The 24688-nt window shown below is 35.3% G+C and overlaps 1 protein-coding gene across 2 annotated transcripts in view; it reads left to right on the forward strand.

Moving 5' to 3' along the window:
• Window positions 1–24688, forward strand: part of HIKESHI (heat shock protein nuclear import factor hikeshi) — a 40366-nt gene that overhangs the window by 14018 nt on the left and 1660 nt on the right. Inside the window, exons 3-4 of one of the 2 annotated variants that reach the window (XM_026015222.2) lie at window positions 17584–17735; window positions 24505–24623. In XM_026015222.2, the coding sequence (XP_025871007.1) occupies window positions 17584–17735; window positions 24505–24623 (271 nt within the window). Of the gene's footprint in view, window positions 1–17583; window positions 17736–19022; window positions 19581–24504; window positions 24624–24688 lie in introns of those variants that run through there. The other variant, XM_072726140.1, reaches the window with a different exon arrangement.

The following is a 24688-nucleotide window of genomic DNA, read 5'->3' on the forward strand; positions in this document are numbered from 1 at the left end:
GTTCACTCATGTTAGGGGTTGATTCAATATTTGCCCCTTTCCTCTTCAAACTATATAGATACCCAGGCTTAAGGTAGGTGCTACTCCTTTTGTTTCCCATTTCACACTGTGGCTCTCAATTCCTTTTTTAGGGATTGTCTTGCACTCTTCTTTTTTTTCTTTTTATGGAATATTATACCAGTTTTAGGTGTACAACATATATTTTTTTAAGATTTTATTCTTGAGAGAGACAGGCAGAGACATAGGCAGAGACATAAGCAGGCTCCTGTGGGGAACCTGATGTGGAACTCAACCCCAGAACCCCAGGATCATGACCCGAGCCAAAGGCAGATGCTCAACCACTGAGCCACCCAGGTGCCCTGGTGTACAACATACTGATTTGACAATTCTACACACTACTCACCATGATAAGTGCAGTCACCGTCTGTCACCATAATGTTAGTTACTACAACAGTAGTGACTATATTCCCTATGATGTATTTTTCATCTGGAAACTTCTTATGGAAGTTAACCTAAGTATCTATCAATAGATAAAGATATCTGTATGTACACACCCACAATAGAATAATAGCTATAAAAAAGAATGAGATCTTGCCATTTACGACAACACGGTTGAACCTACAGGGTATCCTGCTAAGTGAAATAAGTCAGATTGAGAAAGACAAATACCATGATTTCACTAATATGTGGAATCTTAAAAAAAAGTGCACAACTGAACGAACAAAATGGATTCTTAAATATAGAGAACAAACGTGGTTACAAGAGATGAGGTGGATGGAGGGATGTGTAAAATGGATAAAGGGTATTAAGAGATACATACTTCCAGTTATAAAATAGATAGGTTACAGAGATGAAAAGTACAGGATAGGGAATCGATGGTCAGTAATTCTATACCATGATTCTTAAGTTGTCTTTCTACATTGTGAAAGCTTGGGAAATATACCAGGAATTGCTTTAGGCGTTTCAATTAAATAAATTACAGAAAAGTACCTGCTTGTATAGTTTAAACTTTGTTGTATATTCCATTCCTCAATTAATTATTGAAAATCTACTTCACTCTTAGTACATATGTGTCAAGTTGATGACTGTTCTCAGGTTCAGTGTGTGTGTGTGTGTGTGAATGTGTGAATATTAAAATCACTCCAAGATGGTATTCAAAGGACACAGATTAGTAAACAGTTAATTTAAAATGGCTTTGTGAATGATTAGTGTGCAGTATATATTCGAAGTATGTGAGTAGGTTTGGATGGGATGGCAGTGAGAGGATGAGAATTACACTTGGAAATGATCAGTCATAAAGGTAGTAATATGGATTGCATCTCCAAATGACTGAGGAGGCAGACTTTTAAGTATGGCATGGTAAGCTCTTATTTGAGAGGTACGAGGGGTTAAGGTTTTAAAGGTAAAGTGAAGCTGTTGTGTGATGGTCAAGCTATATGGGGTTTAAATTTTTCTAGTAGGCAAGTGTTTGAGCAAAAGAATGATGGTATGAATTTGATGTTCTAGGAAACTTATTGTCCAGAATGGCTTGGAGAATCTGTTGAGATTAGAGCCAGAGAAACCGGTTAGAAGAATTTTATAATGTTTGAAGGGTGAATAAAAGGATAACATATATTGAATATCTCCTTGTGCAGTTCATTGTACTAGGCTTTCATGTGTATAAGTAGTTAATACACATGAAAGCCTAGAAGGGGATGTTATGATGTCTGGTTTTTAAGAGGCTGGATTTTAGAGAATTTACAATTCTCAGAGAAGAGAGTCTGTTAACTTTTAGGTATTATGTATAGATCAACCTCTTTGAAACCATTGAATGCTGTATGGCAATACCATCATTTGTTTAACTAATTCCCATTGACGGAAATTTGGGTTGTTTCCATTGTTTTAAATTGTTTTACTACCGATGCTACAATAAAAATTCTTACACATATCTTTGTACGTATTTTCTAGCACTGTATTTCTGTAGAAGAAACTCCTAGAAGTGGAACTGAATTCCTGGAATAAAATGGCCTTTAAAACAAATGGTATAGGAGGCCTGGAGAAAGGGTACTGAATGTGGATAATGGATCATGATTTTCATGGCAATTTTTAGAAAGTCGTAATAAAGGTACAGTGTACTTGGTACTACATAAAACAACTAGTAGAACATATCCTTGCCAAGTATAATAACAGAGTAAGCCATGGGATGTTAGAATGGAAGGCCCTAAAAATAATTTAATCTGGGGCATCTCGGTGGCTCAGTCAGTTAAACATTTGACTCTTGATCTCAGCTCAGATCTTGATCTCAGGGTCATGAGTTCAAGCCCTGCATTGGGCTCCATGCCCAATTTTTTCTTTTACCTAAAAAATAAAATATTACTCCTTAATCTTACTGTTGAGAGTCTTCAGATTTAGAAATTTTTACAGTGTTTCTAAAATAGAGCAGGAATTAGTATCTAGATTCTCAGATTCTTAGTTCACTATTCTAAGCATAGTCTTTTCTCCTCCTAAAGTAAACTTAAGGAGAAAAATACATTCAAATTTCCATTGTCTTATATATACGTATAGTTCATATGCCTGTAACTACTGTTTTCTGCCATTTTTGCTTAGTAATACTTCATAGGGGTTATGAATTTTTGATGTGTTCTAAAAGTATCAAGTGTTTAGTTTTTCCTTCTTTTCCCTCCTTTTTTCCCTATTAACCCATAAAGTTAGAAACTTCCCATAAAGTGAGGAAACACATTCTGATCTTCAGATGGGCTGGACTGGTAATAGAAAATGAGATTTTTTATGTTTATTTAAAGCAATAAGGTGACATGAGTTAAAAAAGGCTCTCAGAAATACTGGTATAGGGGCACCTAGGTGGCTAGTTGGTTAAATGTCTGGCTTTGGCTCAGGTCATGATCCCAGTGTCCTGGGATCAAGGCCCGCATTGGGCTCCCTGCTCCTCTCTCCCTCCTGCTTGTATGTGCACGCTCTCTTAAATAAATAAATAAAATCTTAAAAAAAAAAAAACGGATGTAGAGAGGTATGGTTCTTTTTTTAAAACTTGTTTTATTTTAATTAATTTTTTTTAAGATTTTATTTATTCATGAGAAACAGAGAGGCAGAGACATAGGCAGAGGGAGAAGCAGGTTCCCCATGGGGATCCCGATGTGGGACTCGATCCCAGGACCCCAGGACCATGACCTGAGCCAAAGGCAGATGCTCAACCACTGAGCCACCAGGTGCCCCTAACTTGTTTAAAATAATAGCATAGTATTACATTTTGATGATAAGTTATGATTTGATTACTTACTCTTTGTTGGACATTTTGGCTTTTTTTTTTTCCACAAGTCTCTGAACATCCTGTAAATTATCAGTTGTTTTATTGCTAGTATATGGAAGTACAACTGAATTTTTAAAAAGACTTTATTTTTTTGGAGGGAGTTTTAGGTTTACAACAAAATTGAGAGGAAGGTACACTGATTTCCCATATACCCCTATCCCCACACCAGGTATAGCCTCCCTTCATTATCAGAATCATTCACCAGAATGGTTATGGTTTTGTTTTGTTTTGTTTTTTAACCAAGGATGAACCTACATTATAATCACTCAGACACATCGTAGTCAATCAAGGTGCAGTTTACTTTAGGGTTCGCTCTTGGTGTTATACTTTCTGTGAGTTTGGATAAGTATTTAATGATATATCTATAGTTGTACCATAACACAGTATTTTCACTGCCCTAAAAATCTATTTATTCACCCCTCCCCCCACATACACACTCCCCCTAACCTCTAATCTGAGCAGCCACTGAATTTTTATTGTTTCTCTGATTTTACCTTTTCCTCAGTGTCATGTAGTTGGCATCATATGTATGAAAGCCTTTTCAGATGGCTTCTTTGACTTGATAGCTCGTTTCTTTGTAGTGCTGAATGATGTTCCATTGTCTGGATATACCACAACTTATCCATTTACCTACTGAGGGACATCTTGGTGTTTTCAATTTCTGACAGTTATGGATAAAGCTACTTTAAACATCCATGTGTAGACTTTTGTGTGCACTGAAGTTTCCATCTCTTTTGTGTAAATACCAAGGAGTGTGATTGCTAGATCCTATGGTAAGAATATGTTTAGTTTTGTAAGAAACTGCTCAACTGTGTTCCAAAGTCGCAGTGTGTATTTGTATTCCCACCAACAAGGAATGAGTTTGTGTTGCTCTTCATACTCAATAGCATTTCAGGTTATCACACAACTGAATTTTGTGTATTTTACTTTGTATCCTGAAGGATGAAGGAAAGGGTAACATACTGACTGTCTTACTAAACTCCATTATTCTAATAACTGCCCGGGATTTCCTAAATAGGTGATCATAATGTCTTTGAAAAAGACTATTTCTTTCCTTCCAATTTTATATTTCTTTTATTGCCTTACTACATTGCCCAGGCCTTCAAGCACCATGGTGAATACAGCTATTAAGGAGTGCAGTGAGATTGGAAAAGAAATAAAAGACATAACAATTGTTCTCTCTTTCTCTGTTTTATTAGTGTATAAGATTGATGGATTGGCCTTTTTGTCTATATAAAACACCCTTTACCTCTGGTAATGCTACTGTCTTGAAGTCTACTTTGTTTAAAATTTATTTATTTTTTGTTTAAAATTTATATAGCTTTTCTGGCTTTTTCATGGTGAGCGTTCACATGCTATATTTTTTTCTACATTTTTACTTTTTGACATAAATCTGTGTGCTTTGTTGTAAAGAGTTTATATATATATATAGCAGTTAGGTGCTGCTTTTTAAAAAGTGTTCTTACATCTTCCGTTTTTAAAATAAGATGCTTAGTCCCATTAATATTTAATGTTATAGATATGTTAGATTTATTTTTTTTAAAGGTTTTATTTATTTATTCATGAGAGACACAGAGAGAGAGAGAGGCAGAGACACAGGCAGAGGGAGAAGCAGGCTCCATGCAGGGAGCCCGACATGGGACTCAATCCCGGGTCTCCAGGATCAGGCCCTAGACTGAAGGTGGCACTAAACCACTGAGCCACCTGGGCTGCCCGATATGTTAGATTTAAATTTTTACCTTGCTCTTTGGGTTTTTTTTTTTTTTAAACCTTCTTTTGGCTTTTTTTAAAATTCATGTTTCTTCTCTCCTTTTTTTTGCAAAGATGTATTAGTTTTTTTTTTTTTTTTTTTAAAGATTTTATTCATTCATGAGAGACACAGAGAAAGAGGCAGAGACATAAACAGAGGGGGAAACAGGTTCCCTGTGGGGAGCTTGATGTGGGAGTGTATCCTAGGATCTGGGATCACAACCTGAGCCAAAGGCAACCCTTCAACTGCTGAGCCACCCAGGCATCCGTTTTTTTGTTTTTGTTTTTTTTTTTTTAAGGTGTATTAATTTCTTAGTGCTTCCTCTAGGGATTATGATATGGATTGTTAACTTTTCATAGTATATCATAAGTTAATAGTAACAAAGTAAACATCTTTTTTTTTTTTTTTTTTTTTTTATGATAGGCACACAGAGAGAGAGGCAGAGACATAGGCAGAGGGAGAAGCAGGCTCCATGCACTGGGAGCCCGACATGGGATTCGATCCCGGGTCCCCAGGATCGCGCCCTGGGCCAAAGGCAGGTGCCAAACCACTGCGCCACCCAGGGATCCCACAAAGTAAACATCTGTAATTTGACAATTAGAAACTGAATCTTGCTATTTTTATAGGGCCTCCAGTTTTCCTTGTTATATTGGTCTAATTAATGAAATTTCTGAATGTAATGACAAAAATCACATTTTGGTGATTTTTTTTTTTTAATGATTTTATTTCTTTGTTGGGGGTGGGGTAGGCAGGGACAGAGGGAGGGAATATCCAAGGAGACTCTCACTGAGTGCAGAGTCTAGTTGGGAGTTTGATCCCATGACCCACGAGATCAAGACCTGAGCCCAAGTCAGATACTTCGCTGACTGAACTACTCAGGTGGCCCTTGGTGATTTATTTTGAATTAAAGATGTTTATCTCCCATTTTTATCATCTTCATACCACAGTTCAACATTGCAGCTCTTAATAGCATGTGAGTCAGATCTGGATAATTGGAAGTCCAAAAGTCTATTGTAAATACTCTGTGTATTTTCCCCAGAGTTTAGAATTTTCACATGTTTGAGAGTTGAATAGCAGAGGCAAACAGGATTATTTACTCACCTTTGCCTTGACTTAATCTGGTTAAGAGAAGCATTTCATGATCAAGTCTGGTTGCATTGGGAATTTTTTCCTCCCCCCCTTCCAAATTTTATTTAAATTCGAGTTAGTTAACATATAGTATAATATTGAGAATTTTTTCCAGTGGACTGCATCTTTAATTTTCTCAATGAGGTCTTTTGGGTGATAGTCTATTTTTATTTTTTTGATGTGTGTCCATTTCATTGGAAATTCTACTTTCCACATCCTTTCTGTATTAATACTGTCAGATTTCATGGGCTTTTTAAAAATTTTTTTAAATTGTCTTAACCTGAGTTCTGAGAGTATTATTTAGCCTCAGCAGGATCGTTAAACTGTAAGATGATTAAGAAAAATCAGCATTCTTATAGTAGGTAACTAAGTGCTCGTGTCCATTGATAATAACTTAAACATCTATTAAAACCTATTACAAGTGTGAATAATGAGATGCCATATAATGTTAACTTTAAGAAGTTTTGGTTCACAATATATAAGGAACATGAGTACAGTATCTTAAATAAAGGTTAAAATTTTGATTCTGAATTTAGAAGGTGGAAGCAGTTTCTCTTCCCAAAAATATGTAACTGAAAGAATTTATATTATGCACATTTATGCATACTTATATGCATGTCTGTCAAAGGTAAATATTTATAGAGTTCTTATACTATTTGAAGAGTTTGTTTAAGCCACATCCACATACTCTCATACACACAGAGTTCAACTTAAACCTTCCTTTTCTCTGTAGGTTAACTATTTGTAAAGTGTTTCACGAGCCAATGAGGAAATGGTTCAATGCCTCAGTCAGGGAGAATTCCAGTGACATCTGCAGTGGAGAATTATATGGAGAATGGGAAACAGAAGAGGCCAAGATTGGAAGAGCAGGTGGGGGAGTAGGACATTAGGTCAGATGAAATAAAAACTTATGTGGAACTTTACAAGTATTTTTTTACTGTGTTTGTAGTACTTTAACATGTTATTGTACTTAATAGAAGAATAAGAAATAGTTCTGTTCACCTGTGGTATAAAGAAGAGGGATCATATATTTATTTGAGTAAAATAGAGTACTGAATATAGTAGAGCTTTGTAGAATACTTTTGTTATGAGAAAAGGTAATATTTTAAGGTTTTAGGCCTTCAGAGTAAATTGGGTACCTTATGGTGGGGTTTTACCTTTCCTTTTTTGATCCTGGCCCTACTGTGAGGTAGTGTTTAGAATGAAATTCTAAAAGTATCCCCAGTCTGATATTTAAAATTCTTTTTTGCATCAGGGATTTAAAGCAACTTTATTTTGTAATAATTTTATTTGCTTATTTAGAAATAATTTTAAAATCAGAGAAAAATGACAAAAATAGTATGAAGTATTTCTTACATTGTCCCACATTCTTTAATTTTACTACATTTTATTTATCATTCTCTAGAAATCTATATATGTGCATATGTGTATTTTTTCCCCTGAAACTTTGAGAATGAGTTGCAGACATTGCTTCTTTACTCCTAAATACATCAGAATGTGTTTCCTAATACAAAAATATACATTATATATATTTTATATAATCATAGTATAATTATCAAATTCAGCAAACTCTGCATTAATACAATATTCTTGTCTCATATACAGTATACACTAAAGTTTTGCCAATTTTCTTAATAATGCCTTTAGTAACAGGCATTATTCCCTCCACCTAGGATTCATTTAGGATTGTACATTACATTTAATTGTCTTTAGTCTTTAATCTGGCACAGTTGCTCAGCCTTTCTTTGTCTATTATGACAGTGACATTAAAAATAACCGTGAAAAAAGGCTTAGCACCCAAGAGGAATTTTTAAGAAATGTTAAAATTAGAGTTTATTATAAATCATCATTTGAATTTCTTCTTTATAATTCTGCTCTTTTCTTTTTGGGCTTGCTGCCATATTTTAATGTCATCACTTTGGCTTTCTCTGCACATGACATATATAGTCTTCTTCTAATTTCATTTAACTCAGTTGCCAGGAGAAACTTTTAAATTTATTCTAGTTTTTGTTTTAAAACTGGGTTGAGCTTGTCAAGGGGATTAGGAAGGACAAAAGAGTTCAAGATACTACTCATAAGTCTATTCACGTGAAACAGAACTAGTGAGCCAGAATGGGAGGGAACCTTTTACTGCCTGACATTTCTTGACTTGCTTTCTTGAATGGCTTATTGTGAAGCACAAAATCAGTGAAGAGTTCATATCATGGAATCTGGTATAAACAGGTAGGATAATGAACTACAATGAGGATCAGCTTTAGAGCTTGATAGACCTATTTTGAATCCGAGTTACTAGTGTGTTATGTAGACTAAATTGTCTCACCTTAGAGGGGATTTCAGGTAAAATGGACTTAATAATACCTACAGTGCAAGTGTTTTTGCAAGTATTAGAGATAACAAATGTAGAATGTATAAAAGTGTCTGGCATATAGTTGGTACTCAAGGAATAGTTAGTATGTTTTTATAAAATTTAGAAAGACAGATCTAGGAAAGATTTAAGAAAATGAAGCCTATTCAGAAAGGTAACTGTTACTGTCCTCATTAGAATGTAAGCTCCTTGAGAGTAGGGACTATTTGTATCTTTTACTATCTGTTCTTTAGGATGTATAGAGCACAGTATAATGAACTTCAGATACTTGGTAAATATTGCTTAAATACATTTAGACATTCAAATTCAAGAGGTTTTATAATGTCAGATACATTATCATTTTTATCTAGTTTAAAATTTATTGTTGATAAACCTTTGTTAGTCACATTGCTCTTGAACTATGCATGAGTGAAAAATGTAATTTCAGGCTTGTCAGGCTATCAATAGAAATGAGGTTTTAGAAATATATATTTTAGAAATATATATTTGATTTCTAATTATATTCAATACCAAGAAGGCTTTTACCCAGGCATAATTAAGCTGCTTTATGTAGCTCTTTAGCATATGTCATGTTCAAATGCCACTTCATAGTGAATTACTTATTCTTGGCATAAATGTTTTCTTTAGTCATCTCTGTTGCCATGTACATATACGGTATCTTCACCAGTGGACTTTTAGTTTTTCAGTTTCTTTTTAGGGGCATTTATAACTCTTAGAAAGATTGACACTTTGTGAGTTTTATTCTTTTGTAGAAGTCTTCTAAAGAATAGAGAGAACATTTTCTTACGTATTTTTAAAAGTCATTCTGTCTTGTAATTACCATTATAGGTCTACCGGACCATCTTACAAATCTAAGATGTATTTGGTGATACTGGTAATCTTATTTTTCCTATATCATGAAATATTTTACTATTTAATCTAAGGAATTATTTCATCATTACTCATCAGTTGCTCAACAATGCCAAAAAAAAAGGGCTGAAATAATAAGAAAGTGGAAGAATGATGGAATTACTTAGAGCAGAGGTTGGCAAACTTTTTAAGACTTTATTAATTTGAGAGAGAGCGAGCATAAGCAGGGAGAGAGGGGCAGAGGAGAGAGAAAAGCAGACTCTCCACTGAGCAGGGATCCTGAATGCAGAGCTCAATCCCAGGATCATGATTTAAGCCAAGGGCAGACGCTTACCCAGCTGAGCCACCTAGTTGCCTCTGGCAAATGTTTCTGAAAAGGGTAAGATAGTATATATTTTAAGCTTTGTGGGCTACATATGGTCTCTGTAGCATATTCTTCTTTAAATAACCTTTAAAAATGTAAAAACTATTCTTAGCTCACAGGTCTTATGAAATTAGGTTGTGGGGCCAAATTTGGCCTGTGCCCCTTAGTTTTACCATTACATTATCATAGAATCTTCATATTGCATTGTTTAAAAGATTATGTCATCTTTTAAGAAATGTGAAAGACTGCAGACACCATTTTTATGGTCTGCTGTTTGCTTTTATTGAACAGAATTGGGAATTCATAATTTGTTATATTTTGTTCATAATTGCAAAGAGAAGAAAATTGACAGGAACAAATTTCACCATTATTGTATGAATCAAAATGAATACAAGGAGACAAATAGCATGCTAGACTCTCATGATGATGATGAAGTTGATCATATAAGCAAAGTCTCAGACTGAATCTTCAGATGATGGTCTCTTAGGTGAATTTTCTCATACTAAAAGACTGATGATTGAACAGTGTATTTCTGAGGACCAAAAGAAAATATGGTATTCTTACCAATTTAGTCATTTAACAGAGAGGAATTAATCACAATATTTAGTGACAAAATCTTGAACATGTAGTAAGATAATGTATCTGGTATTCCATGTTTTTACTTTAAAATGGACTGGATACAGCTTGTAAGTGGACATGGCTGAAAATGGGTGTGTAAACAAAGGCAATTAGATGGCAATAGGTATAGAAATGAAACATTAATTGGATTGGTTATTCTAAATAATTTTATAAATATAAAAATGACAGTGTTTTACAGACACCTGGGTGGCTCAGTGGTTGAATGTCACGCCTTTGGCTCAGACCATGATCCTGGGGTCCTGGGATCGAGTCCCACATTGGGTTCCCCACAAGGAGCCTCTTCTCCCTCTGCCTCTCTCTGTGTGTCTCTCATGAATAGATAAATAGGATTGTAATAACTAACTAACTAACTAACAAACTAACTGTGTTCTGCAAATTATGATCAAAGAAGATACCTGTCCAAATTATGAGCCATTAAGTTTTCAAAATTTCAATGTTTGAAGTGTTGAATTATGATAATGCAGTTGCTAGTAAAAGAACCCAAAGTATTGATAAGTTAGAGCTGTTAGAAGATTTTTTAAAAATCAGCAGTCATATTTATAAGATGGATATATTCCACAATTATTCACTAAAGTGAACAGTGGTATTCAGAGAATGTGGCTTATTTTGGCATTTATTTACTTATTTATTTATTTATTTATTTATTTATATTTATTTTTAAAGATTTTATTTATTCATGAGAGACACACAGAAAGAGACAGAGGCAGAGACACAGGCAGAGGGGGAAGCAGGCTCCATGCAGGGAGCCAGCCCAACGTGGGACTCGATCCAGGTCTCCAGGATCACGCTCTGGGCTGAAGGTGATACTAAACTGCTGAGCCACCCAGGCTGCCCCATTTTGGCTATTTATAACTTAAAAACCTGGGAGATGTACAGTGAATATTTGGATTTGTTGTACTTCAGTACTTCCTAAAAATTTTAATAAAATTGTTTTTCACTATCTTTCTTCTTGTGAAATTTTTGTAAAATGACTTAAAATATATTTATTTTTAAAGAGTCTGTTAAACCCAAGCAGTAAATGATGATGACTGCTTTTTCTTGTGTACCAGCAGTAAAAGACTAGTTTCTTGTAGGATTTCTTCCTCTGAGGTGTGCCTTGTGTTAGGTTCTTGGGTTGCATTGAGGAAGGGCCCTTTGAGGAACACCTTTGAAAGATTTTTCAGCTGCTTTTACACTATTAGAATGTTAATTGAAGAACTTATCTAATTTTTAAGACCAGGTCAGATGTTTTACTTTGTTTTTGTTTAAGTTTTTGACAGTAAGGCTCAGTGTAATTGATTTTTTTTTTAACTTTTGCTGTCATGAATTCAGATCCAAAATTAAACACTAAGTTTGCATATTATGTTCCAGTGTTTCTTCCCAGTATTTTATGGTTACACACAAGAACGTTTGTATTTGAAGGTTATCAACTACTCTGTCAAGCCCATTTTGGGAATAAGAGTGACTGAAAGAATGATTTTATTTTTTTTTATTTTATTTTTTTCTATTTTTTTATAATAAATTTTTTTTTATTGGTGTTCAATTTACCAACATACAGAATAACACCCAGTGCTCATCCCATCAAGTGCCCCCCTCAGTGCCTGTCACCCATTTACCCCCACCCCCCCAACTCTCCTCCCCTTCCACCACCCCCAGCTCGTTTCCCAGAGTTAGGAGTGAAAGAATGATTTTAATTGCACAATGGATCTCTTTGAAAATATAAAGATTACTGAAGATTTTTGGGTCTCAAGTTGTCTTAGCCTCAGAGACCTTTAAAATGAAGTCAGAATATTTCTGTAGTCCCATCTCTTAGAATGGATCATAGCCAGTTTTATTTAATAATTTGCTAAGAGCTTCCATTTGATAAAGGAAGCTAGAGATGACAAGTCTTTCTGTTTGGGCAGGTCACTCCCGGAGTAGTTAAAACTAAGTCACTTAAAGGTTGTATTGAACCTTTTTCCTGGATTGAGGTCATTGGAGCCTGTTATGCAGACAAATAGTACATTTTCTGGACTTAGTGTAATTCTAGGTTTAAAACAATTAACATTTTGATAGAGTAAGGAACTTCACAAGTCCATCTCTCCATAGCCTGTCAGAATCTTTTTCAGGACTCTGGAAACTAACCAAAACTTTGTAGTAACCAGGGAAGTATTTAATCAAGAAAACCACTGAATCTTGATAAGAACAGTGAGCTTTGTGGCATTTTAACTTACAGTGGACCCATCATCCCCTGTTCCTCAGCTCAGTGGTAGCCTTGACAATAATAGCTCATGTTCTTGGTACTGGTGCCAGAGGGAGCAGAATGGACCTCAATCACAACAAATTGTAATTACAGTTGACACTTAAACAACATGGGGTAGAGGCACCAATCTCCTGTGCAGTTGAAAGTCTGCATGTAGCTTTTGATTCTCCAAAAACAAAACTACTAATAGCCTACAAGTTGATTGGACACCTTACTGATAACATAAAAGTTATGTGCAACATGTATTTTGTATGTTATGTGTATTACATATACTGTATATGTAATAAGTTAAAGACAAAATAAGCTTGAGAAAAAAATGTTATTAAGAAAATCATAAGGGGAGGGCAGCCCAGGTGGCTCAGCGGTTTAGTGCCACCTTTAGCCGAGGGCCTGATCCTTGGGACCCAGGATCGAGTCCCACGTTGGGCTCCCTGCATGGAGCCTGCTTCTCCCTCTGCCTGTGTCTCTGCCTCTCTCTCTCTCTCTCTCTCTCTCTCTCTCTTTGTGTGTCATTAATAAATAAAATCTTTTACAAAAATCATAAATATATTTACAATATTGTGCTGTAAAAAAATATGTGTATAAGTGGACTCAGTTCAGACTTGTGTTGCTCAAGGGTCACCTGTATTTATTTTGGTTTGTCTGGTGGTTCCCTTGGAGATTAATTGAAAAGACTTTCTTTAGGACGCCTGCGTGGCTCAGTGGTTAAGCGTCTGCCTTCAGCTCAGGGCATGATCCTGGAGTCCTGGGATCGAGTCCCACATCGGGCTCCCTGCATGGAGCCTGCTTCTCCCTCTGCCCATGTCTCTGCCTCTCTCTCTCTCTCTGTCTCATGAATAAATAAATAAAATCTTTAAAAAAAGAGAAGACTTTCTTTTATCTTACTGAAGTGACAACCTTGGGAGTGTTTGTCAAAAATATTTACCTGCAAATGTATTTGTCACTGATGCCTGAGGCACTGACAACAATCAAGGCAAAAATAGACTGACTACAAAGCTTGGGAGGAAATGCTGTGAGTAAAATCCTTTGGGGAATAAAGGCTTTGAGTTCTTGGACCTGGGAATTTTTGGAAACCTCAAAGTTAATAGTTAATATACAGTTAGGGCTGTGCACATGCTCAGGAAAGAATTAAGAAGGTCCTAAGTTCCCACTCTGGCAGACTTTGGGGCTCTCCATAAGCAGGAAGTGAAAGGTAAGGCAGAGTTGTAAACTGCCTTGCTAGTATTAAAGGGATGTCCCAACACACAGAACCTATCTGCAAAGACTGGGAGAATTTTTGGGTTCCAGGCTTTTAAGGAAATGCCTTTTCAAAAACTAGCTGATCACTAAGCTAATAGAAATGTCAGTGGTCACATGGGACAAAAAATACAGACTTTAAAGTATTGGTTCAGAAAAGTCATTAGGAAACAACAAATATTAACAAGAGACTCTGAGGAGAGGGAGACATCTAATTTCTGGATTTGCTGCATTATAATATTTAGCATCCAGTTTTCAACAAAAAGTTAGGAAACATGCAAAGAAACAAGAATGTAAGGCTCTTTCAGAGAATAAATGAACAGAAACTGTCCCTAGGAAACAACATTGGACTTACTGAGCGTTGAAGGAAACCAGGAAAATGATGTGCCATCAAATAGAAAATATTAATAGAGTGATTATCAAAAGGAATTGAATATAAGCGATAGAGCTGAAAGTACAGTAGCAAAGGAGTTCACTTGAGGGTTTCAGTAGATCTGAGTACTCTGAAGAAAGAATCTGCGAACTTGAGGAGAGATCAATTGAAATACCTAGTTTGAAGAGCTGAAAGAAAAAAGAGGGGCACCTGACTGGCTCAGTGGCTGAGCATCTGCCCTTTGCTCAGGTAGTGATCTCAGGATCCTGGGATTGAGTCCTGCATCAGGCTCCCTGCAGGGAGCCTGCTTCTCCTTCTGCCTATGTCAATGGCTTTCTCTGTGTGTCTCTCATGAATAAATAAAATCTTAAAAAAAAAGAAAAACGAACAGTCTCTGAGATCCCATCAAGTATACCAACATATGCACAATAGGGGTCCTGGAAGGAGAACAGAGATGGGGTGGAAGGAATATATGAAGAAATAATGCCCTAAAATGTTCTAAATTTTATGAAAAACATTACACAATTAAGTTCAGTAAACTTCATGTAGGATAAGCTCTATACCAAGACATATCCTAATCAAACTGTCAGGATCCCTGGGTGGCGCAGCGGTTTGGTGCCTGCCTTTGGCCCAGGGCGCGATCCTGGAGACCCGGGATCGAATCCCACGTCAGCCTCCCGGTGCATGGAGCCTGCTTCTCACTCTGCCTGTGTCTCTGCCTCTCTCTCTCTCTCTGTGTGACTATCATTAAAAAAAAAAAAAAAAATCAAACTGTCAAAGAGAAATTGGTAAGAGAAGCAACTCATCAAACAGGATTCTTAAAATGATTAACAGTGGATTTCTTATCAGAAACAATGGAGTCTAAAGACAGTGGGATGGTATAAAGCACTGAAAGAAAAACTGTCAATAATTCTCTATTGAAAGTATCAATCAGAAATGAAGGGTAGGGGTGCCTGGGTGGCTCAGTCAGTTAAACGTCTAACTCTTGATTTCAGCTCAGGTCATGATCTCAGGGTTGTGAGATCCAGCCTTGCATTGAGCTCCACACTCAGTGTAGAGTCTGCTTGAGATTCTCTTTCCCACTGCCCCTCCCTCCAATGTGCATACATGTTCTCTCTCTCAAAGTTAAAAAAAAAAAATGGAGAAATGAAGACCTTATATAAACTGTGAGATCATTACTCAAAGACAGCCATAAGAAATTAAGAGCACTCTCCAGGCTGAAAAGAGAGGGCATGAGACAGTAATTTGAATTCACATGAAGGAAAAAAACACAAGTAAAACCTATGTAGTTAATCATAAAAATCAATATTGTTCATTTTGTTTGTAACTCCTTTCCCCCCGCCCCCTTACCATTTGATATAAAAGACAACTTCATAAAATGGAAATTATTAACCTATGTTATGGGCATGCTATGTATAAAGAAGGAATTTATGACAACACATAGGGAGAGAAAGTACATAACAAAGTTTTTGTGTACTACTGAAATTATTGGCATGAATCCGAATTAGATTGTTGTAAATTAAGATGTTTATGGTAATCCTTCCTAGTGCAACCACTAAGGAGGTAACAAAAAATATAGAGTTAAAAAAATGGGTAAGAGAATTAAAGTGGTACACTAGCAAGCATCTAGTTAACACAAAATTAAATTCTCCAGTTCAAAGGCAGAGATTTGAGGAATGGAAAAAAAAAAAAAAACATGATCCAACTATTGATTGAAACACAAAGTGGTTTAAAGTACAGGATGAAAAATGATACATGCAAACAGTAAAAGAGAGCTTAAGCTTAAATGGATGGACTAAAATCAGACTAAATGTATGACAAAAAATATTAGAGGTAAAGACATTATAAGATGATAAGAGGGCCATTCAGAAAGATAACAGTTATAAACTTGTTTGTACCTAACAACAGAATCTCAAAATTCACAAAGCAAAATGTGGCAGAATCAAAGGGAGAAAGTAGTTCAACAACTGGAAACTTTAATACCCAACTTTCAGTAATGGATAGAATGTCTAGACAGAAGGTCGTTGAGAAAATAGAAGACTTGAACACTGTAAACCACCAAGAGCTAATACACAGAACATTCTACCCAACAGCAGCAGAACAAGTTCTTCTCAAGTGCACAATAGAGCATTTTCTTGGATAGACCATATATTAGGCTACTGTAAAACAAGTTTCAATATTTTCAAAGACAGAAGTCATACAAAATATGTTCTCTGACCACAATGATAGAAATAACATCTGGAAAATTCATAAATATATGGAAATTTAATAAAACAATTTAAATATACTAAAACAATCTTAAAGTAGTCATATTTAGTGAAAGGTGTATGTATTTTTAAATCACAGAATACATTGTAAGTTTTTATTCATAGCTTAAAAATTTAAGGAGAGGTTTTTTCTTCTTTTTTTTTTTTTTTAAGATTTTATTTATTCATGAGAGAGACAGAGAGAGAGAAAGGCAGAGACACAGGCAGAGGGAGAAGCAAGCTCCATGCAGGGAGCCCGACGTGGGACTCAAACCCGGGTCTCCAGATCACATCCTGGGCTGAAGGCAGTACTAAACTGCTGAGCCACCTGGGCTGCCCAAGGAGAGTTTTGATATTTGTAATCAGTGTTCTAGTTATTAGGAATAATATGTTGCTCCAGATTTTTGTTCTTCAGTATTTGATTAAATATCTTAAAAGTCTTATGAAAACAGCAGATAAACAAAAATCTATTGTATGATTTTTGTCTGTCAGACTTTTTAATTGTCTTATGTGGGTTAAAAAAAATTGGCCTAAATTCTCCACATGTAAGTTAGATGGCACTTACAAGCTCAGGTGTATACTTAATGATACATTGAATTTTAAGGGGAAAAAGTTATTAAGTTATTTTCTATGAATAAGCTTCTTTACTGCCTGTTTGATAACATCAAGTGTTAAATGGGGTGATCCGTGACATTTATCAGTTATAATGGTAATTTAAGATCTTTCTTTAGTGGAATAATGAGAAAATACTAAAACTAGTTTAAAAAAATCTTAGAAAATATCCTTCCTTTGGAGTTAGCATTGATAATTTTTTAATGTAATTAATGCTTATTCATTTATTTTTCTCATTCTGTTACTTTCCATTTCTATCTAACAGTAATTTTAATAAGTTTTAGAGAAGTCACAGCTGTTTTTCTGGTGGGAAAAATTTTAGTTTTCTTATTCTTTGTTAGTGTGTAAAAACGAGCCTTTTACATTTTTCTGAAAAGAGATAAACTATGTAACAACTTTTTAGTGCATGTAGATCGGAGGGTTTTCACATATTTACAAAGGAATATGTGTGGCTACAGTTAAACTTGAAATTTGTGGTACATGTTAATTTTTTCAGGAGAAGGAAGCCAACATCCTTTTGGAGCCATGAATATTGTCCGAACTCCATCTGTTGCTCAGATTGGAATTTCAGTGGAATTATTGGACAGTTTGGCTCAACAGACTCCAGTAGGCAATGCTGCTGTATCCTCAGTTGACTCATTCACTCAGGTAATGCGGTACACATTTTCTAAAAAAATTTTAAAACCAAATTCTATACTTTAAAATTTAGCCTGGTAGTAGAAAACATGTAAAAATGGAGGTAAACATGAATGGCATAAATTATTGGCTTCCATGGATGATTTAAGCTTGCCTGCTTCTATAGGTATTTTAAAATTTATAAATGCTTCAGTGAGACTTGTTTTTATAGTGATGAAATAGCTCAAAGTGATTTAAAAATGGAATTAAATATTAGCATTTTCTTTTTTCCTCTCACAGTTAATTAGGCTGTGGGTATACAGTTGTGAACCTGAAAAGTGAGATCCTTGTCCTCATGGAGCTTTAAGTGACATAATTCCATGATGGTTGACTTTTAAACTGTACAGCAAAGCCCTGAATGGGAGAATGATACAGGCAGAGGTATAGCTAATGCAAAGGCCTGGAGGTAGAAATCTGTTATTCGAAGAAAAATATGAAGGGCTTTGTGGCTGCTGTAGTGTGAACAAGGGTGAAAGATGGGAGATGAGAAGAGAGGTAATTGGGGAGGGAGCCACAGTATAAATTCATATGGTAACCTCATTGGCTTTTATAAAGACTTTGACTCAAATTCTGTTTGGAAGAGAAGAGAAGAGTTTTGAGCAGAAGAGTAATGGAATTTAACTTATATTTTAAAAGGATCACTTCTGCATTTTTGGACGGACACTCTAGTAAGAAGGAAGATCAATTTTAGAAGCCTCTTTTGAACATCTAGATGACAGATGATAATGACTTGAACCAGGGTAGTTGGGGGAGGTGGAAATGAAGGTGATTAAAAGTACTGGCATACCTCGTTTTATTGCGCTTCACTTTATTGCGCTTCGCAGGTATCATGTTTTTTTTACATACTGAAGGTTTGTGGCAACCCTGCATGGAGCAAATCTGTTGGTGACATTTTCCAGCAGCATTTGCTCACTTTGTGTCTCTGTGTCACATTTTGGTAATTAGAATATTTCAAACTTTTTCATTATTTGTTACAGTGATCTGTGACCAATGATCTTTGATGTTACTATTATAATTGTTTTGGGGCACCACAAACTGTGCCCTTGTAAGATGAAGAACTTAATTGATAAGTGTCGTGTTTTCTGACTGTTCCACCTACCAACTATTTCCTCATCCTCCTCCCTCTCTTTGGGCCTCCCTATTTCCTGAGACACAACAATATTGAAATAAGGCCAATGAATAATCCTACAGTGGCCTCTAAGGGTTCAAGTGAAAGAGAGTCAATCAATGAGGCAAACTTCATTGTTGTCTTATTTTAAGAAATTGCCACAGCCACCCCAACCTTCAGAAACCACCACCCTGATCAGTCAGCAGCCATCAACATCAAGGCAAGACCTTCCACCAGCAAAAAAGATTACGACTCGCTGAAAGCTCAGATGATGTTTAGCATTTTTTAGCAATAAAGTATTTTTTAATGAAGGTATGTACATTTTTTAAAGACCTAATGCTATTGCATACTTAATAGACTATGGTATAGTGTAAACAAAATTTTTACGTGCACTGGGAAACCAGAAAATTCATTTGACTCAACTTTATTGCGGTGGTCTGGAACTGAACTGCAATATGTCTGAGGTATGCCTGTAGTTGATTTCTGGAGATAATTTGAAAATAGAGCCAATAGTGTGTTTCAGCATGTGGATCACATTTAGGGTCTGAGATTAAAGAGAGACATCAACTATGGCCCAAGGATGTTGGCTTGAGGACCTTGAACACAGGAATACTATGAAAAGAGGAAGTGTGGAGTGGAATCAGGAGTTGGATTTTGGTTGTACTATGTTTGGGATATCTGTTAGACATCCAGCTGACGATGACAAGTCTAGAGTTCAAGAGACAGATCTGGGATATGGATAAAAATGTGGCAGTTATCAGTGTAGAGATAGTATTTAAAGTTTTGAAGGGCATATGATTACTAGAGAAGTAACTAAGTGGAAAAGTTGGCCAGTGACTGAGCTTGGGGCCATTTCAAATTTGAGAAGCTTAAGAGATGAAGAGAAAGAAAAAAAAAAACAAAAACAAACAAACAAACAAACAAAAAAAAGAGATGAAGAGAAAGAAAAAGCAGGCTGAAGTAGAAGGAGACCCAAAAAGTTTTGGAAGCTAAGCAAAGACTGGTTTTTAAGAAGGAAGAAGCATCAATAGTATCACAGTGCTGATGGGTCAAGATGAGGGCTAAGAATTATCCACAGGATTCAACAAGATAGAAGTCATTAAAAAGTTAGCTAAGAGTTTAGAGAATTGGAGTTTGGAGTGAGTTGGAGAGAAGGAAGTGGAAACACTGAATATAGATGAGTCTCGATGAATAGTTATAGAGGATAGCAGATAAATCTTTTGGTTGCTTGAGGGGGTAGTGGGGACAAGAAATTTTTTTTTTAACCATTTTTAATGGGAAATATTACATCATGTTTAACAGGAATGAAGCATTCAGGAAAAGAGTTGGGGAGAGTTGCTGAAGAGTGTTTGAATAGGAAATGAGAGACGTTAGATAGGATAATGGACCGTATTCAGAGTAATGGTCATATGGATACAGATGTAGGTGGTTGATAAATGTGATGAGAACTTGGGTATGTTCTCTCTTGATACCTTCTCTTTGCTCAGTGAAACAGGAAACAAGGTCATCAGCTAAGATTGAGGGGAAAGGAATATAGGAAATATAAAGAAAAAGTAGGAGAGGAGGAGGGTGAGTGGACTAGAAAACCCCTGGGAACCCCTTATGAGTTTGCTGGGCAGCATACTCTTGAGGTTTGTGGCCATGAATTTAAAGCAGACTTGTCACATCTGAGAATAGGCTGAATTAAGAATGACAGAGTCTGGGTCTTAATTTTTTTTCCCCCAGTAATTAAAAAAAATCAACTGCTGTGCTAAAAAGAAAAGCAAGTTGTAAAGCAATAGTTAATAGTATCCTATTAAAATGTCTGAAAAATATTAGAAAAATGTATTAGAAAAATGTCTGAAAAATACATACGAAAGTGATGTTCTCCTTGGAAAGGGGCAAGGAGACTTTTTACTCTATTTATAAATTATTTGAACTTCTTAAATAAAGCATATATATTTTTTATCAAACACTTTATTATTGTGAAGTGTTTTAAATATATAGGAAAATACATTCCACCAATATTTTATTATATACCTACTGTGTGCCAGGACTTTTCTAAGCACAAAAAATAAAAATAGGTAGACAAAATAATAGCTGTTCTTATAGAGCTCTCTTTATAGTGCAGTACATACAAAGACTTCTGAGTGACTTCCATCTAGATTAACTGATATTTGCCATATTTGCTACTAATTAAAAAAAAATATTTCTGATACAGCTTGCTGGTCTCACTGTTTCTCTTCTTCCAATTCTTCTCCAGGTAGCTGCTCTTCTAACTTCATGTATCTTTGCCATCCTATGTTAGTACCTTAAGAGAAACATTCATATATATATCCACAAAATATATATAACATTATTTGTTTAAGCATGTTTGTAAAATACACTTAGTTATTCTTATTTCATTTAATTTTTATTAATAGTACATATACATGGCTTAAAACATCAGATAGTTTTATATGCAAAACAGTTGTCAGACAGCCCCGGTGGCCCAGCGGTTTAGCGCCACCTTCAGCCTGGGGTGTGATCCTGGGGACCCGGGATCGAGTCCCATGTCAGGCTCCATGCAGGGAGCCTCTGCCTCTGCCTGTGTCTCTGCCTCTCTCTCTTTGTCTGTCATGAATAAATAAATTAAATCTTAAAAACAAAAACAAACAGTTGTCCTCTGTTGTACTTCTTATACTCTGCTCTTACTCTCCTCAAAAGCAGTCACTTTCAACCACTCCCTCATTTTTTTTCCTCTACCTGTATTTACAGGTACTCTACCTGTACTCTACCTGTATTTACTTCCTTGTGGCAGAAAAAAAACTTGCTTAATCTGTTCTTAATCAATTTATTTGTTGTAGGTATTTTCCATTGACTTACCAATACATAGTATGATTTAGCTGTCTCACTCCTCTGCTCCCCAGCATATAGTTTTTTCTCTCCTTTATAAAAGATTAAATTTTAAAAAATGTTTTATTTTTAAAAAAGATTTATTTATTCATTTTAGAAAGAGAATAAGGGAGAGAGCACACCTATGGTGGGGAGGGGCAAAGGAAGAGGGGCAGAGAGACAGAATCTCAAGCCCGGTGAGTGCAGAGCCTGATACGGAGCTCAATCCTACGAGACCAGAGCTGAAACCAAGAGTCAGATGATGCCTGACTGCGCCACCCAGGCACCACTAAAAGATTTTATTTTTAAGTAATCTCTGCACCCATCATGAGGCTTGAACTCACAACCCAGAGTCATATGTTCCACTGACTGAACCAGCCAAGGCCTCCCTCCCCCCCGCCTTTTTATTACAGGTTTTCACTAAATTAATATTCAGAGTTTTAGTTTTATGATCAGGTAAATATTTTTCAGAACTGAGCCAGGTGTAGGTAGTACTTTGATTACATTTCCTTTCTTGTATGACTTTTATTTTTCTTGGTTAATAAATACTTCATTTTTATGTTTTGCATGGATTTCTATTTCCATGTCTAATTTATGCCCAAACTCTGCCAAGTATAAATTCCTATTCAGTATATTTTTAAAAAGCAATTTTAACTTTGTTTTCGAAACATCCCTCTTGAAACTCTCTTTTTTGTTTTTCTGTGGACTGATTATTCTCTGGGTCTGTTGCATAACTGTAGTCAAGGTATTATTTTCTTTCACTATTATTGTAGAAGTTCCTTTTATTTCTCTTCTGTGTTGTAGTCTTTTTTTGTTGTTTGTTTCCTCTATTTTCTATTCTTGTTGACTTACCCCTTTGTTTAAAAATGATTATAAATGGTATACTCCACAAATTTCTACAACTTGCTATTGTTCACTCAGCATGATTTTTAAGACTTATCTGTGTTAGTACATGGAATAAATCTAGTCTGTTTTAATTGTGTAGTATGCCATTGTATGAATGAGACAGTTTTTTCATTTCCATATTGATACGTATTCTAATATTTAAGACCTTAGATTTTTGACAAACTGTTGGGGTGAAATTTGAATATCACTTTGTTTTGGTTTGTATTTCTTGATGACTGGTAAAGTTGAGCATCTTTTCTCATTTTGACCTCATTTTTTTTTTTTTTTTTTTGAATTGACCATTTATGTATTTTACCCAATTTTCTGTTGTATTATTTGGCACTTTTTAATGTAATTTAATTTCTGGGCAAAGGCCTTTTTGTATTCTGGGTAATAATACTTTGTAATTTTCTATATGTTATGGGATGCCTGAGTGGCTCAGTGGTTGGTCGTCTGCCTTCGGCACAGGGCTTGATCCCTAAGTTCTGGGATAGAGTCCCACATCGGGCTCCTTGCATGGAGCCTGCTTCTCCTCAATCTGCCTATGTTTCTGCCTCTCTCTGTCTCTAATGAATAAATGAATGGAATCTTTAAAAAAAAAAAAGTTTTCTATATGTTGTAATTTTCTTCTAGTATGTTGCTTGTTTTTTAATACTATTTTTGGTATCTTTTTCATGCACACATTGTATTTTTGTGTTGATAATCTTAACAGTTGTTTCTTTTCTGTTTGTTTTTTTTTTTATATTGGAGAAATCTTTCTTATCCTATTCTAATGTGTGAAGGTGTTCTCATAGTTATTAAAGCTTTTATTGAAAGCTAGTCTTTTTCTTTTTTTTTTACTCTGAGCTAATTGCATCTTTGTTATATATCATGTTGTCTTATATGCTTGGATTTGTTTCTGGGCTCTCTTCTATTCCAATTAGTTTATTTGCCTGTCCCTTTGCCAGTAAAAGTCTTAATATCTGGTAGGCTAAGTCCCCCCTCCCCCCTCCTGAACCCCTTACTCATCAAATAAGCTTAGATATTCTCCATAATACTTTTAGTATCGGCTTATTAAGTTTCATGAAAACCCTTACCGGATTTTGTTGGAAATAACATTGGATTTATAGATTTAATTTGAGGAGAATTGCTTCTGTTACATTATGTCTTCCCATCTTAAAAATATTCTTTCCACTGAATATGGTATATATAGGCCCTTTTATTTGTTTTCTTTCCTGTCTCTCAAGACAGTCTTGAAATATTTTCCTAGGTATTTACAGGCTTTGTTTCTATTCTGAATTGGATCTTTTAAATAAAAGTTACATTTTAAAATTTTGTTGTTAGTGTTGAGGGTTACTGTTGATTTTTTTCTCCTGATATTGATATTTTAATAGTGATTTTATTGAACTCTGGATATTAGTTCAAGTAACTTTTAATGATAGCCTCCTGTATTAAACTACCTTGATATCGTTAGGCAGAAAGATAAAAGCTAGTAAAGCATTTCCTCTCATTATATTTAAGCTTTTATCTTACTGGCAAGAACACTTCTTAGTATTTTATATGAGAAAGTAGCTTGATTTGAGGAGGGTGGGATTTGAGGGAAGGGGTCATAGTAGATGTAGAGGTAGAGATAAAAGAAGATATTTTGAAGGAAAAACATTTTTCCACCCAAAATTAATGTTAGGAAATTAAAATAGTTAAAAATCACAGAAATTCTGAGATATAAAGGAAGTACAAAAGGTAGGTTATTAAGATTTGTGCCACAGTGTCATTTTATAACTTTCCTTACAGCATTAGACTTAGAATTCACGATCCTTAAAACCAAGTATACTGGAGGAATAGTTTTAATTAAAAATATTAAAGTCTAAGTGGAATATTTAGTATAATTAATTAATCCGTTCATTATTAACTTTTCAGTTCACACAAAAGATGTTGGACAACTTCTACAATTTTGCTTCATCATTTGCTGTGTCTCAGGCCCAGATGACACCAAGTCCATCTGAAATGTTCATTCCAGCAAATGTGGTTCTGAAATGGTATGGGACATCTTGTATCTTTAATATTAAGGCTTTTAGTAACCATATATTGTTTTGCCTGTGAA

The sequence above is a fragment of the Vulpes vulpes genome, chromosome 11 (genome assembly GCF_048418805.1).
Source record: "Vulpes vulpes isolate BD-2025 chromosome 11, VulVul3, whole genome shotgun sequence".
Taxonomy (NCBI): domain Eukaryota; kingdom Metazoa; phylum Chordata; class Mammalia; order Carnivora; family Canidae; genus Vulpes; species Vulpes vulpes.